The following is a 17,201-nucleotide window of genomic DNA, read 5'->3' on the forward strand; positions in this document are numbered from 1 at the left end:
CCACAAATGTAGGGATTCATGGACGGGTACGCAGTCATAGGTGAATAGGAAGTATAAGGTACCTTGAGGGGGCACGAGGGCTCAGGGTCAGGGTAGAGCCTGACAGTTTGAGGTCTGTTAAGTCAGAAAGTTCAGGGTCCAGTTGCAGAGTAGATCATTTATTTACATAGAGTTAGACATGACATTTTGCAGAGTGATGTTATCAAATCTTGGTTGCTGTGTCTTGCGAGTGCCCAAGGTCACGACCATTAACTTCCTCAGGGGTGGCTGTAGATGAGTGGGTAGAGGCCGTCTGGGAATTGGAAGATCACCGATACGACCCTCGGCTCGGCCGGCCGGCCTACGTGTCGGTGTCCTTGAGCCAGACACTTAACTCCTAACAACCCCCCACGCCCCACGCTCATCTGAGCCATCTGAGCACTCATCTGCTGGGTGAATGCACAGAAGTAATTTCCCCTCCCCAGGGACCAGTAAACCACACACAGTTTACCTTTCCTTTCCTCCTCCTACAGCATCCATTTGTGACTCAGCTGCTGACCCGTAACCTGGTGATCGAGCTGCTGGACATGGCTAACAACCCTGAGCTCCATTCCACCACACACAGCATGGACGACAACGAGCTGGAGGTCAGTACACAGACGCTTGGTGTGATTAAGCTATAACTCATGGCAGACCATGGTGCTGTATGTTATTATCACACCTTCACGCCGGGCTAACAACCCCCTTAGGTGTGACACAGTATAATGACAATGTACCCTGGGCTGAGGTGAGTTATTGCCATTATAAAATAATTACTGTCACAGCCGAATCAACCCAGTGTGTCTAATACTATTATCTGATTATTATGGCTCTGACTATCAACTGATACTCATTGTCTAGGCATTTAGCTAAGGCTGTGTCATGTCAGAACTCATTCAACTTAGCGCGTTAGTGCAAGCATAGTGTGAGTGTGTTCAATACAGTCTGTCTCTCACAACATCGCTCACACTCACGCCCTGACATTCGTCCCCCGTGGCAGCATCTGTCCTTCCTGACCAGCCCCGGTCTTTGGCTCCTGTTTAGTTTAGTTTAATGGACGGTCGGGGACAACACTCCAGTCTATCCAGCCAATGTGAATTTTAATTCAACCATGGCATTATTCCCCTTAATCCATAATGACATTGGCTATGAGGGTCATAGTTGACAAATACGGCAACATGAAAATCATAGACGTAATCACAATTAAACTTGTTTTAAATTACAATTTCAAAGCAAGAATAATGTATAAAGGAAAGTAGTTCCCGACACAAACGGGACGTGTGAATGTACCCCAACTACACAGGGACAAAATAGCCGGGCTCCAGGCTGCATCGATCTGAACAAAAAGACAGACTTCATTGCCATGATATATATGGTTATACCACACCTATCTACCAATCAGACTGTATGATTTGACCAACCTGTTTTATAAAGACAGACAGACAGGCAGGCAGACAGGGGAATTGGGATTGAATACTTGATTTAGAAAAAAGCACATGGAAGTACAGTTCAAAATACAAGGTCAACTAAAAAGGATGAAAAAACCCAAAGAAGCCTTTCGAACAGGCTGAAAGATTTGGACATACTGATTAACAGACTGATAAATGCACAGCAGTCACTTGGGTGGAGTCACATTGAACCTTTACAGGTTATCGTGGAGGCTGAACTATTAATGTGCCTGACATAGAGACACAGAACTCATCATGACATGCTACTGTTGCGCTGTAAAATCAAGCCAAATTGGCCCAGTTCTAACCTCTCAGAGTTACACCCTCTGGATTTTACTACAGTATGTGGAATCCAGCTGGTCAGTTTCAGCATTTGTGATACAGGTCATGTGCTTAATAATATAAAGAGAAATCTTGAAAAATAGATATTTACACATACTATTACCAATTGCATCTTACCCCCCTCATCATCAGAATACCAAATGGAATGTGTTTTGCCCCACAGACAACACAATGAGAACCAAAATAAAAAATCTAGTAACTTGTGGGATTTACAATTTACTTGACATTATCTGAATTGGCATGATAGTGTAAACCCAAATCATCTGTTATTCCAAATAGATAGAAACAAGAGCCAAGAATTCTTGGCTCCACTCTTGCCAACTAAGTAGCAAAATGGCAAAAATACTGTAGGACGGATGGATAAGTAAATAGACAAACCAGCCCAGTTCTCTAATCTCTGTTCTGTTCTGGAAGCAGGATTGGTAAACTGGAAGTTTAGTCATTCTGTAGAAAATGAATCATTGTATTCTATGTGAATGCGTTTGTCTTGCCAATGCCAACTACGTGCTAACAGAGGACTTTGTTGCTCAACTTGACTTCAGTGTCGGTGTCGTAACTGCAGTTACACAGACAGCTGCGAATGCTTGTTCTACAATGCTGCAATGCAGAGCGAGAGAGACTTTGAGGGGAAACTCAATATCAGTTCGATAATATAGATTTATTTACATATATTTTGCTAAGACCACTGACTGGGAAAACAAAGTGCAAAATCAGAAAAGAATAGGCGCATTCCAAAGCCTTGTCTCCGTTTCTGTCTAGTGTGTTCATGGGCCATTTGAATTTGGTGGGCTTTTAATGAACTGGCCCAGTAAAATATGAATTGCTTGGCCATCAGCCATCACTGGCTGTGGGCTAATGGAGATGCATATGGCTATGTGTTGAGTTTGTTGGGAAAAGCAAAACAAGGAAATGTTTGCAGCAAACCGAGAGAGTTGCGCTTGTGTATTTCAACAATGAGGAGTCAGTCAGTCAGTCAGTCAAACAGTAGTCTTGCGTAGCCAGATGATCAGAGATCTCTGCCTCCCAATCAAATCAAATCAAATCAAACTTTATTTATATAGCACATTTACATCGACAGGTCGAACCAAAGTGCTTCACAGTACAGAGCATAGTAGCATAGACAGGCAATGAATTAAATAGAATTAAAAGCAATAGAGTAAAAATGAGTCTTTAGTAGGGACTTGAAGGCCGTCAAAGACCGAGCAGTGCGAATATGGAGAGGCAGGGCGTTCCAGAGGTTGGGACCGGCCACGGCGAACGCACGAGCTCCTCTGGTCCTGAAGTGAGTGTCAGGCACAGTCAGGAGAGACTGATTGGCCGATCTCAGGGCTCTTGTTGGGGCGTATGGAATGATCAATTGAGCTAGATATGGAGGAGACAGGTCATATTGGGCTTTAAAAACAAACACTAAAATCTTAAAATCAATTCTGAAGTGGACAGGGAGCCAGTGGAGGGAGGCGAGGACTGGGGTGATATGGTCCCGCCTATTGGTGTTGGTGAGGAGGCGGGCGGCGGCAAGCTGAAGACGCCGGATAGCGGACTGATCAATGCCTACATAGAGAGCATGTGCCTCTGGGGACATTAAAATCCAATGTAGATGCTTGAACAGTGGATCCTACGCCTACTGCTTTGGTAGCCAATCCTGATACCATCCCAATATGAAGGACCACCCAAGTCTTTGTATTGGTTCTGCTGCTGCAATGCAGTTATCTTTTAAATCTCAGAATTGTTTTAGCCCCTACTTTGAACTTGGATGTCGCCAGACATGTCGGCAAGCTGAGATATCTGATTAGTAAGACCGTTACCAACATTGACTGTTATAGGCCGGTGCCTCCAGTGTCTTTCCCAGATCCCAGTCATCCCAGTATGTGTGTTGTTTACAGATTGGGTTAGCTGCTCCTGACAAGATCCGGTCAGCGGGGAAAAAACACCTGCCTGTGGAGAGGAGTCTTTCTGAGCAGCAATGTGAGCACACACACACACACACGCACACGCACACGCACACGCACACACAAGACTAGGCATTTGGGGACTAGCAGACACAATAAATATCCATCTGCAGGCTGGAAGATCAGCTAATTTAACTCTACTCTGGTCATACAGTACATCTCTGTCTCTTTCTCAGACCCAGTCCCTACACACACACTTAATGAAAGGAGTTACACTGCTTTGTACTGGCATCGTAGTTGGACACTCCATCTCCATGCAAATATAATTTTTTTTCACCTTTCTCTTAGTTATGCCAACAGTGTTCTTAGGAAGCTGTTCGTTGAACAGTTTCACCACAGACCGGTTGCAGGCAGCCTCTAGAAATGCACTGTAGTGAGTGTGTTTGTGGTGTGACAAGTGGCCCACGTGTTTGTGCATGTAACCTAGGAAGTTGAGGTTAACACCAGTCTTAAGGTCTTGCTCGATGACACACTTGGGGGCCTCTTGCCACAAGACACATGCTGACAGTGGGAGCACTATGAAGTCACTCAGGCAGGCGCCCAGCGCACATAGAGCCGCCACTGTCCAGCACACACACGCACATGCCATGTTCTCGCTGCCATCCTCTGACGTGGCCCCCCGTCCACACATGTGGGACCGGGGGGCTCGAAACGAGGGCCAAGCAGGACAGCAAGAGAGGGCCATGAGGGAAGCCGTGAGTGGGGAGTGACTGAGACGCTATTGTTCCGATTCATATCACGGAGATTACAGCACTGACCACAGGGCGTGTTCGTGGACAATGAGCCCACTCTTCAGCGAGGACAAGTGACACATATTTAGACATGCATGTATAGAAGTGCAGTACCCAGCCCCGAGGACTCACATTGAGGGTGGTCTGAGTAGAGCCAGACCAATATATCAGTCGGCCGAAACTTATCGGCCAAGATTGGCCTATAACAGATCGGTATTGTTGTATACGTTGTCAATTATGTGCCGATTTTGTAGAACATAATGGATACGAATAATGGTAATTGATCAATTTGTGTTTTTATATATAGATAATTATTACATTCCCAGTGAAGTTTACTGTTTCAGTGCACCAATGTCATTTTTAGACAATGATGTTTATTGATGAACTGTAAAATATCCTGCCTCCATTACATATCACAAGTGATTGTTAAAGGTAGGGTAAGTGATTTGTAATTATTCAAATAATTGCAAAATGGGTCTATGTTCTGATAGAGCTCGTTACTATAGAGTGTCCTGTCCATATAAAGAGTCTCCATGTCTCTCCAGCTCTTTATAAAACAGAAAATGTATTTTGTAGTTTTTTTGTTTTTTTTTGTAGTTTCATTTCCAATTTTATCCAACCAGGACAGAGAACTCAATCAGGATATAGATTAAACAAGTGAAATTGGAAGTGATGACACTAAGAAATGAGCAGACAACATTTTAACTGGAACACTATACAAATTAAGCTTAAAAATGGGTACTTTCTCCTGATTGGCTGAGATTTTGACACCTACCGAAAAATGTATTTTCTGTTTATTAAAGAGCTGGAGAGACAGGGAGACATCTGTTACTGAACAAACACTCTATAGCAATGATTACTATCAGAATATAGTATTTTAACCTTTTAACAAAATACTTTTTGTTTTAACCAAAAAATATCACTTACCCTACCTTTAACCACCTTTGCGGGATCATTGTAAAACATTTTTGTTGGACTCAACTTAACACAGGATTTTACAATGTATTAAGCCATACAATACCATACTTGGGTTGTGGCTTTAGGCCGGGGCTGATGTGTGTTATAGAAAGGACTGGCCAGAGTGCCATAGTGCTGAATCATTAGTGACACAATGATTGCTAGTAAGTGGTTGGATAAGGTCCCCCCCGGCAATAGAAAGAGCAAGTGCTGATCGATAGCAATCAGCTTATCTGCTAATCAGTTGTGTTCAAAGTGAAATCATTTTCGTTTGGTAGTGGTGTGCTCTGTCTTAACCACTTAAACCCTATGTAATATATATGTGTTTCCTGCTATAGCATATACACATGTTTTTCTACAGCTAAATGGCTATACCTTAGTGCACATTTATGTACATACCTTTTCCCCCATTGCTCTTATTATGTTATGCTGATGTTAGGCTTCGTATTTGTTTATTCTTATCTTAGTTTTTCTTGTTATTACTATTGTCATTGTTGTTAGCACAGTACGTTGTGGACCTCACTTTTGCTTCTTTTACCTGTATGAGTAGTGACAAATATAACCTCCTTCTTCTATACTTAGTTGCCTGGGGTCCCCCAGAAATCTATTCTTGGTTTGCTAGTATTTACTAGGCCGGCATTGCTCCTTGCTCCCACGTGATCAAACTGGCAATGCCAAATTGCTCACAACGCTTCGCAATGTGACGTGTTGTGAGCTTGTACTGTAGATCTGCTATTTTCACTGAATGTTCGCCCCAGAATAGGGGGCCCCATTTTGGAGCTTGTAATGTTTGTAAAAAGAAAAAATCACACCCAGTGTGAAGTGGGCGGTGTGGTCACAGTGGTCATCACAGTGATGGAAGAAGTGATGGAAGAAACCATAACTTTAAAAAAAAAGAGTTTTTTTAAAGTTATGGTTTCTTATATAGGTCTATGCACATGTGTCATGTTTCCCTAGCCAATCACAGTCCTGAATAGACTGTGATTGGCCAATCACGGTGCAGGGTTAGGGGGGTACATTTGTGGCCAATCACAGCGCAGGATTTGGTGTGCAAATATCCAAACCTCACATATAGGGGCGGTTTCACCGCCCAAAAACAGATTAAAACAGACCTACAGTATATTTCTATTATGATGTGGGTAAGAAAGTTCCAAATAGCATTATTTTACATCCACAAATCAAACATAACAACTTAACTTAACACTGAGGACTTTACTGTATGTTATCTCATACCAATCTTGGGTTGTGGGTTGAGGCCGGGGCTGGTGTGTGTCATAGAGCGGACTGCCTGAAGGCCAGTGGACCATAGTGCTGACTCATTGACACAATGATGGCTATTTAGTGGTTGGACAAACCACACAATCCCTAATTTATGTCAAAAACAACCCCAGATGGGGCTTTTACAGCATTCTCCTCTTCTCTGAATAAGAACCCCTTCCCAATAGTCTCTCAAGACAGACATGTTGGCTCCCAAAATGTTTTGCCTAACAGCCTGTACTTTGGAAACTCTGAAACCCTGAGTGGGAAATTAAGCTGATGTCACGTCATGTCCACACTTCCCTTTCGCCTGTGCAGGCATGTAAATGACTCCTACTGGGAGCCAAATTAGTCGAAGCCTAGCTAGCTAGCTGCTTTTCAGAAATGAAAAACAAACAAACAGATATTTTACATTACATTGGTATTATATTACATTAAGGGTATTGGTCGAATACCCTTCCAGTCTGAGGAGCACAACAGGAAGTTGTTGAGAACAGCTTCCTGTTCGAGGCGGAATTATAGACCCTGTAGCATTGTGGAAGAGATATAAGGACTACCTTCCATATATATTGACACTTCCTCTTCCTACGTTATCTACACAGCACTGGGTCTCAACGTGGAGTCCTGGGACCCCCAGTGGGCCTTGAGGGGGTTCCAGGGGGTCCCAAGCTAAATTATTGATAGTTAGGAACTAAATGGACCCTTACAGATCTGTAAGTCTGAGAGTGAGAGAAACCAAAAGTGGGTCCATTTGGTTCCCTTTGTTATTAACAAATGAACACTGAGGATTTTACAGTGAATATTGGTGTCCCAGAGATAAAAAGGATATCTCTGGTCTGTGGCCTAATGTATATCAAACTGGGGGTCCTTGAAATTAAAATGATCTGATCTATTCTACAGGTGTAATGTTGAAGTACTTGTGTGTGTAATCTACGATAGCACTTGCTAGACGTTTTAATGCTTAAAATATGAGCTTCAGAAAAAAAATCTAAAAAGTGAATGAATATAAAATGTATCAATCTTGTGTTTTTAGTTGACCAAGTGAAGTTTGGGCCCCAGTTAAGGAAAGTCACAGAGCCGTATCCTGACATGGTAAGAGTCGCTAAAAAAGATTTTTTTTAAAGCTAAATACAAAAGGATGTTTAAGATGCTAAAGCTCTGTTAATCTCAATTCAGCAGGGCTCCTACGATGACGACTGGAGCCTCTCAGATGAAGACAACTCCCCGTAAGAACCTCATCTTCATTGCTCCACTATTCTTCCACCATTATCGTAAAATGTACCGTGCAGAAAGGAACATACAGTGACTGCGAACACATCACAACTTAAAAGAAATGTCCCCCTTCAGTTAAATCAATATACAATAAGACCATATACAATGACGACCATCCGCAGTTTCGTTCTTCTGTATACGACTCAAGCCTGATTTATTTATTTTACCAGAGTACGACCACATTGACATTTCATCTCTTTTTCAAGTGGGCCCTGGACAAGAAGCCAGCGTTGTAATGAAATGTAGTTTCACATTAAAAACATTAAAAACAAAAAAATAAAAACAAGAAAATACAAATGAAATACTAATAAAAGTGTATAGAATTGTTAAACTAGAAACAATTAAAAGATATGAGCTCTCCTTGGCAAGCGGGTGTTTAATTTGTTCATTAGAATGATCAATTCCATTTAGGGAATCTAACTTCAAATCTTTTTGTAGTAGATTTCAAAAGAACGGTAAAGCATAGCCGAAAGCATGTTTCCCAAGTTCAGTTCTCAGAGTGCGGAAAATGATGTGAGATATATATATATCGTTGCGCGCCGGTGTCGTGCGTCGAAAATAGCCGATCTACAAGCTCATCGTACGACAAATTATAAATCAGGCTTCTGTGTGTGTGCATTAATAGCTCCAGGGTATTGATAGTAAAAGCCCCCCCCCCTCATTAAGAGACCATATTAAGCCCCCTCGGCCCATAGCCAGATAAACAGCAGGTGTTCCTGTTGCAGGAGCCTGTTGGAATGTGTGGAGCAAGCTCTGCAGCTGAGGTAGGAATGACAACTCCCCATACCGCTAATCAACACCGTCATCTTGTATCCCCTCGTCTACCCCTATCCCTACAATGGCCCATTAATTTATAAAACAATTAAGCACTTTCCATGTGATTATGGGATTGTGGTAGGCTTATGGCAATGATTCATTTTTTTAATTATTTTTTATTTATATTTTTACGTAATCAGTGGTTTTGTGTGTGTGTGTGTGTGTGTGTGTGCTTTCCCTAGCACGTAAAAATTCAGTCCACAGCTATCATGAATTAATCAATTTGAAGGAGAGCTTTTTGAACACAAACCCACTGGTTTTAATGTTTGGCTTTTTTGCGCTTGTGTTGTTGTTGTTTTGCCTTTTGTTTTTGCTTGACCGTTCCGCCTCCCATCATAATGTCATCGCTCGGCAGTTACAAATCAATTTGAATCCTTAAACATGGCCATATTATAATTTTTTGGTTACCACACATCCACTTGCTCTGTGCTTGATCAGGACATTGCTGTGTCTTTGCCTTTCAGGAGTTTGACCATCAAGAGGGTGCCCTCTGCTGACGTGAGTGGTGAACTACATACACAAAAAGCATCAATACAGACATCATCTTTGAATAATGCTTTGAGTGTAATCATGATGACGTAAACATATATCTATACTTGCATTTTGAATTACATTTTTAAATTGTGATATTATCTATTTTTCCCAAAAGGAAATGTATGTATTTATTTAATTCATTCTGACCAGAACCAGGGATAAAACAAAATTAGTGACCAGAGGGGGGATATCAAAATAGGAGGCATGGATTCTCCCCTCACCCCCCCCCCCCCCATATCAAATCAAACCCTGATCATACCAGTATCTCTCTCCCAGAATGATGGGTGTATTATTTTCTCACATCCAAGATTCATTTTATTTGTTATTTCTGTATGCAAGCATAACAACGTGAAATTGCGCTCCTCCTAGGAGATACGGAATAAATAGTGCAAATCTCAGTATCTAAATCTAAATACCCCATTGAACCCGGAAAAAAGCATTTGTGTCATTTTAGATTTTTGTGTTGGCTAATCAAAAATCAGATATACAAGCTGATGTACATCTGCAATTTTTTGACCCATAATGCTGTTTTCCAGGGGGGTAAAGGGGGCAGGAAGAGTGGTTTGTTCAGTCCCACCACTGCGTCCCTGCCTGCCTTCAGCTCGTTGAACTTGACATCCAACACGGAGGACGAGGACCCGTCGCTGACCAGCTGCACGCTGGGCCCCGACTCCGCCCTCATGACCAACTCTACCTCCTCCTCAGGTACTCATTAACTAATTTAACGTTGAGTTATTGAAAATGGGTGCTTCCAAACTGAAACGCATAGAAAAATGATCGCTGCACAGAATTTATTGACAGAAAGTTGCTCATAACAACGGTGGGTTTTTTTCCCCACCAAATCTTGACAGAGACAGAGAGGATAACCCAAGCTATCTGTACAGGTGCAATATTGGAGAGTTTATCGTCGTTGATTACAATCAGATCTGTTTCATGGAAGGGCTGTCAATGGAGGGTGTTGCGACTCAGATGCATATAGCATCAGATAGCGTCCAAGTTGCTTGTGGCTCGGGGTTTCCCACCCCTCAAGTGTGACGTAATCACGACTGAAAGACTTGGCGAGTGTCTGAAGACCCAAATGTCTCAGTGCATGACTGTATATGTTCTCGCTTGCCCTCCAGCCCTGGCCAGGTGTTCAGCCACGCAGGACATTGTGCAGCGATGCAGTGACCCCTGCCTGTCAGGTGGGGGAGCTGTCACGGGGAAGACGGCTGGGCCGGCTACCCCTCCAAGAAGGGACACTCCCCTGTCGCCGGAGTGGAGCACGCTGAGGAAAAACACTGAGGACTCTGTGAGTTCCATAGCAATGTTTATATTCTGACAGAACAGTGGTTCTCAACTAGTATCCCACGCTGGGAAGTAAGTCTAGATGTTAAAGGTGTAGGTGAAGTTTTTGTTGAAAGGTTAAAGCTCTAAATTCTGATGGTAGCTGGGGTCTTCAACAGGGGGTCCGGGACCCCTAGGGGGTCTCAGAGCTACTATAGGGGGTCCGCCAAATCTTTGTGTGATAGGATTTAGTTTTTTTTTACATTAACCACTTGAACCCTAGAATTCCTTTTCTGAGGGGAACATTGGCCGGAAATAGCAGATCTACAAGCTGTTGAGAGCTTGTAGATTGGCTATTTTCGGCAAAGAGGCTATAGGTGTAGAGGGGAAAAAGAGCAGACTAAGTAAAAAAATAACTTTAATCTGAAACACAATTTTATACAATATAGAGTAGGGGGGTCCCTGCTTCATCTCTCTCTCAGCAAGGGGGTCCTTGGCCTGAAAAACGTTGAAGACCCCTGATATAGAGTATTTGTTCAGTAACAGGGGTCTCACTCCAAAATGTGTCTGCTCATTTCTTTGTGTCATCTCTTCCAATGTCACTTGTTTCTCCTGTATGAGCTCTCTCTTCTGATTGGAACCTGAATATGCTTGTTTCCTTTACTAAAGAGCTGGAGAGAACTGGGAGACCTCTTACTGAACAAACACTCTATAGCAATGATTACTATCAGAATATACTGTAGGGCTATTTAGCACTTATTTTAACAACAGCAACAAAACACTTACTGAATCTTTAAATACTGCACATCTTTCGACCCCCTTTTGGTTCGGTTGGCTGTGGTTGAGAAACACCGATATTACACGACAGTAAACATCGATAAACTGTGTGAATAATTTTTTTGTTATCAATCATTTTTATTCCCTTGTGTGAATTGTTAACCTAATAACCGGTTCTACTGATTCAGTTTTGACCCTTTAAAACTGCCCATGTGTGAGATTTAACGTTGAAGTGACACAATTAATCTCGCTCCCTTTTTTTTTCTTGTGTGTAACCTTGTTTTAATTTCTAGAGAGCTGACTGTCATGGACTCCCTCCTACCCCTCAAGTCCATGTAAGTGTGGAGGTGTAACACACAGCTCACTGACCTGCTGCAATCAGTGGTGGAAAGTAACTAAGTACATTTACTTAAGTACTGTACTTGAGTACAAGTTTGAGGTATTTGTACTTTACTTTTAATTTCCAATTTTCAATACTTTTACGTCTACTCCACTACATCTCAGAGGCAAATATTGTACTTTTACTCCACTACAATTATTTGAAAACATAAGTTACTTTTCAGATATAAATTATGATATTATAAAACATACATTAACCACTTTAGCCCTATTTTATCTAGGCTATTTGAAAATAGCCGATCTACAAGTTCACAACGCGTCGCATTGCGACGCGATGTGAGCTTGTAGATCTGCTATTTTCAAATATTTTAGTACTTTTACTTCTGGTACTTAAGTACATTTTGATGCCAGTACTTTTGTACTTTTACTCAAGTAAATTTTGAATTCTGGACTTTTACTTGTAGCAGAGTATTTCTATATTGCAGTATTGGTACTTTTACGTAAGTAAAGAATTTGAGTTATTTTTCCACCACTGGCTGCAATGCTCTGAGAACTAACGGCAACATAACCACGATCCTGTGCTTCAGTACACTGCAGACCCTAATTATCATTCCCACCATGTATGATGCAGCCTGCAGACAATTAATTAAGTAAATCACCTCGCTTATGAAAATGGAACCAGTGAGACGGGTCTATTAAAACCATATTATAATGGACAAACTAAGTGACCTAAAATAACTCATCAAGAACAGGGTAAAAAACGAGATAGACAGACAGACAGACAGACAGACAGCACTGTTATTTGACTTAACGACATAGGAGTGAGTCATGTTTAACTTATACGCTTGCCGAGCAGATGTGCAAGCTCAGAATGCAACGTGTTCTGAGTTTTTAGATCGCTTACACCGAGCGATACCGTCAACCAACAAAGCATAAATCGGTCTGGTGTCCGTTGAGTGTCCAGGCTGACGCACATCTTTAGAAATCAGATTTGAATCGCATTTCAAACCACCTACGAATGAGTTTCAAATCTGATTAGCAAAAATCAGCTTCCATTGTGTTTTATTATTTTCAGACTTGATAAATCTGATTCCAATCTGGATGTAGGCCACAAATCGGATTTGGCTTCCAGTGTGAACATGCTTATGCTTATAAGTTAGATGGAGACTGCTCAGGAGTGGAGGACATCCACACTGGTAACCTCAACCCAGCTCCCTATAAACAAATACTAATATGCTTTTAATTTCAATTTAACCATGTACATTTATGGGCCAATTGTATATCAAGCACAGACAGTACAGTACGTACAACTAGCAACTTCCTCCTCTCGTGATGTCATCATTTTTCATACCCAGACAACTGCTTTTTCAGTTATGGAGAACTTTTATAATTTTCTGTCGTTTCAATCAATTTATTTTTTGACGCAACGGATATTGTTGTCTAGATATAGTGTGTATATATCTGAACTAAGTTGTCGTTTATCTGCTGCCCTACCTTAATTAACTAATAGTGACGACAACGTTGATATACTGTGTTTTGCAGATGGGAGCATGCTTTTCTAAGGTCTTCAACGGTTGCCCCCTGAAAATCCACTGCGCAGTGACTTGGATTCTACCTAAGACAAAAGGTAAAGCTACTGTCATTATTACCGTCAAGGGGAATTACTCTGACGACCGAGCAATGATCAAGCGTTGTGTTTTCTGCTCTAGATCAGTACCTAATTCTGGGAGCAGAGGAGGGCATCTATATACTCAACCTCAATGAGCTTCATGAAGACACACTAGAGAAGGTAAAAAAAAAGAGATTTGTGTCAGAACCAGAATTATTTTTATTGTCTGTAAGTGTTGCACATACAGTATGAGGAATTTGGGTTGGTGATGCGTCTTTATTTTTGTAACTTCACAACCTTATGAAAAGCTTAGCAATTAAAACAAAGCAGGTTCTGTGAATACTGTATATTATATACAAAAACAAGTACTTTAACACCTATTTCATCATTATTGCTCTTATTGATTTCTAGCAATTTTTTGGTTGATTTTGAACTTTTCTGAAGAGTAATTTAACTCTAGAGCCAAAAAACAGATCCTGTTGAAGACCAAAGAGTCGAAACGCGTTGGTCATCTCTGTTGCCTTGCTCAAGAATAAATGTAACAATTTTTTTCTCCTGAAGACGGAGTGCCTCAGTATTTTTCCACATTTTTCTGCAGCACCACAAGCAGAACTTGGTTCTTTTAATTACAGCCATTTCACTTCCCCCAAATCATGTACCATATACTACTATTAGTAGCATCTGCTTTGTGTGTGTTAAAAGTGTGATTTTGAGACTTATTATGCCAGGCAATGAGAGTGAATGATATTGCTTCCACTTTCTTTCCTCCCTTAGCACAAAAGCAACAGAAGCAACAGATTAAGAAGATAATTGACATCATGTCCAACTTCTTTACAATCCAGGGTTTTACCAAACTTCCGAACATTGTTTTAAGTCAACCTCTTCCTTCCCACAGTTGCTGCCCCAGAGGTGTACATGGCTCTATGTAATGAACAACGTTCTGATGTCTGTATCAGGTACAAGACCATTCAAGCGATCTCATTATCATAACAAAAAAATTAAATGACATTGACTTTTGGAACATACTAGAATTCTTCAATGACGCTGTGTTTTTCTCCCTTTCCTTTCCTCTGTCCAGGGAAGTCGTCACAACTGTATTCCCACAGTCTGTCAGGACTGTTTGAGCAGAGAGGTCACGTACAGAAGAAACACAGCAGCCTGTCTCTCGGCACCAACCGCCTCACTGAGAGGATCAGCCCAAGGTAGAACACTGGAGGGGAGGCCTCGCTGAGGTTATTTATTTGACCGTTTTTCTTTTACAGTTTAGCGGATTGAGAGACCGGTGATAGCTAGAGGTACAACACAGGTTAAAGCAGGCAGCACTAAGCCACATCATATTATGCCATTTTTATAAACACACACACCCCCAGCAATTCATTGTCTCCGTCCAATTTTATTTGGTGGGGGGAAATGATTACAGTAAAGTTTATGATGTTTCTTAAGTTTTGTCCTGGTTTTTACAGTCTGTGAAACAGTCTGTGGTTTGGATGGCTAGGGTCTCTAATAAGCCTGTGAGTTTTGTTGACTGTTGTATATGTCTTGGATGGAGGGAAGCTCACATCGACTGATGCGATGGGTCTTCACAACCTTATGCAAAGCTTTGCGGTTGAGGTCAGTGCAGTTCCCATACCAGGATGATGCATTCAGTCAGGATGTTCTCACCTGTACGCTGACTCATCATCGTCAGTGATCAGGCATACAGTATCTTTTCATCACTAAGTTGGAGCTGTGCGTGGCCGCACAGTCTTGGGTGTAGAGGGGAGTAAAGGACGGGACTCATAATGCAGCCCTGGGGTCAGAGGCATTGGAGCCCATCCTAACCACCTGGCGTCGCTCTGACAGAAAGCCCAGGATCCAGCCGTACAGGCTGGGGTTGAGTCCTAGGTTTCTGAGCTTGGTATCAGGTCTGGAGCATAGATTGTGTGCCCGTGGTGGGAGTGGGGGTGGGGATGTGAGAGTGATGCTGAGACTGGTGACAAAATATGAAGTTGGCAATAGAACTGTGAACGCAGCAGTGCAGCACTGTGCATAAAGTTAGGCTATTTGTCAGTGAATAAATGCTCCTATTGTGCATTAAGAAATGTTTCTGGTGGAGCGGAATGTCAGCACAAGTTACGAGTTAATTTTGAATCCATAATTATAAACCTGCTTGCCGTCTCTTTTCCTTAGATCTGACACCCTGCATCTGCGTTCTCCGTATATGCCTGCTCACCAAAACCTGGCTTTATGCTGCTCTAGAGTATAGTTCACATTATGGATATGATTTGGATTGTGACATTAAAGATGAGATAAATAACAGAACATGACGCTGTGACATCGTCTCACCAAGCCCGGACACAGACTTTTAAAAGGAACCCATGACTTGAAACTTGAAATGTGCCGCAAATGTCTGTGTAAGTTAGTGGTTTGAGACACCTCACCTGCATCTCAAACCAATAATTTTAAGTATGATCATGTAGAAAAACTAAGATCCACATTCATCTTGGAATGAGATTGTATATTGGGACGTTAACAGGAGGTAAAAAAAGTTAGTTAAGAGTCCTGCGCACGTCTTGACTGTTTCTTTCTGTTGTCTCCATCAGCAGGAAGTTTGCCATATCTGTGAAGATACCCGACACTAAAGGCTGTAGAAGATGCAGTGTAGGTAAGTACAGGAGAGCTGGTCATGTTGAATGAACCTTTATTTATACTGTAGCATTCGATCACAGTACTTGGCTGCAAACGACAGGTGATTGTAAGAAGAGCAGGGTTGCCACACGAGTATGGAAAATATGGAAGGAAAAGTATGGAATTAGATTTGAGTCATTTCCAAGGTCTATATGGATTGTTTCCAGACTATTGGCTAATAACTGTACCAAATCCACACATCCACCACCATCAAATTAGTTTAGAAGAAAATGCAGCAATATCTCAGAATTGCAGAATTGATGTGGTTATCAGAAAAGGTCAGCTATCTTTCCATAATTGTATGGCTGCATTCATCGTCATGTCCATGGATGGACACAGTGAATAAATGAGGCTGCACAGACAGAGTGAACAGTTAATATTTTTTAACTGTTTAACTTATTTATTAAAGAGAAAATCTGGGGAGAACAATAATATATTATTTATTCAATCTATTAAGGGGAAATAAAAGGAGTACTGTAGCTATGACCGGTTAAGTTTACTTGTTTATAATTATTTGTATTTACAAGTTTGTTTTATGTTTTACTTAGGATTGATTGTTTGTTTGAATGAATAATTTACTAGTCAGAAATGTAAACGGCACAGCACAAAGACATTTAGGCTAAAAGGATAACACAAAAAAAAGTCCTGGGGACTTCATTGTTTCCATTGTGGTCCTATGTATGGTTATCAAAGCCGACCATGGCCAACAAGCTGTGGCATATGGTAGGGCAAAACACATTATGAGAATAGCAAAAACCATCAGTGTTTTTGTCTCTCTCAGCAAGAAACCCGTATACGGACAGTACATTCCTGTGTGGCGCTGTTCCCTCTGGCCTAGTTCTTCTCCTGTGGTATGACCCTCTCCAAAAGTTCATGCAGCTTAAGGTCAGTACCAAGCTGTTTCACTTTCCACTCACCACCAGTAAATCCTTGTATTTTGCCTTGTATGCTGTGCACCTCGATTGAGCCTCCTTCTGTTTTTGCCTCTTTTTCCAACGTTCAGAACATAACGTTGAGTCTCCCAGAGCAGCTCCCTATCTTTGAACTGCTGGTGCTAGTAACAGATGAGTTTCCACAGCTGTGCGTGGGGGTGAGAGACTGTGCCAACGGGAAAACCCCCAGCAGCCAGCAGCTCAAGTTTGACATTGTAGAACTGAACGGCACACCTAATTCTACTCCAGGTAGGGGTGGGCTACATACTTTCTAATGATGAATTTAT

General features: G+C 41.7%; 1 protein-coding gene across 4 annotated transcripts in view; it reads left to right on the forward strand.

Moving 5' to 3' along the window:
• The window catches only part of map4k2 (mitogen-activated protein kinase kinase kinase kinase 2), a 36,868-nt gene that overhangs the window by 15,699 nt on the left and 3,968 nt on the right, over positions 1 to 17,201 (forward strand). Inside the window, exons 12-27 of one of the 4 annotated variants that reach the window (XM_080450679.1) lie at positions 513 to 626; positions 3,692 to 3,773; positions 7,736 to 7,794; positions 7,879 to 7,928; positions 8,700 to 8,738; positions 9,255 to 9,288; positions 9,861 to 10,029; positions 10,446 to 10,615; positions 11,661 to 11,702; positions 13,249 to 13,333; positions 13,416 to 13,495; positions 14,211 to 14,271; positions 14,394 to 14,517; positions 15,898 to 15,959; positions 16,764 to 16,867; positions 16,986 to 17,163. In XM_080450679.1, the coding sequence (XP_080306805.1) occupies positions 513 to 626; positions 3,692 to 3,773; positions 7,736 to 7,794; positions 7,879 to 7,928; positions 8,700 to 8,738; positions 9,255 to 9,288; positions 9,861 to 10,029; positions 10,446 to 10,615; positions 11,661 to 11,702; positions 13,249 to 13,333; positions 13,416 to 13,495; positions 14,211 to 14,271; positions 14,394 to 14,517; positions 15,898 to 15,959; positions 16,764 to 16,867; positions 16,986 to 17,163 (1,453 nt within the window). The remainder of the gene's footprint in view (positions 1 to 512; positions 627 to 3,691; positions 3,774 to 7,735; positions 7,795 to 7,878; positions 7,929 to 8,699; positions 8,739 to 9,254; positions 9,289 to 9,860; positions 10,030 to 10,445; positions 10,616 to 11,660; positions 11,703 to 13,248; positions 13,334 to 13,415; positions 13,496 to 14,210; positions 14,272 to 14,393; positions 14,518 to 15,897; positions 15,960 to 16,763; positions 16,868 to 16,985; positions 17,164 to 17,201) is intronic. The other 3 variants (XM_080450680.1, XM_080450681.1, XM_080450682.1) reach the window with 3 other exon arrangements.

This window comes from Gymnoscopelus braueri (genome assembly GCF_963280865.1).
Source record: "Gymnoscopelus braueri genome assembly, chromosome: 15".
In the NCBI taxonomy this organism is placed as follows: Eukaryota; Metazoa; Chordata; class Actinopteri; order Myctophiformes; family Myctophidae; genus Gymnoscopelus; species Gymnoscopelus braueri.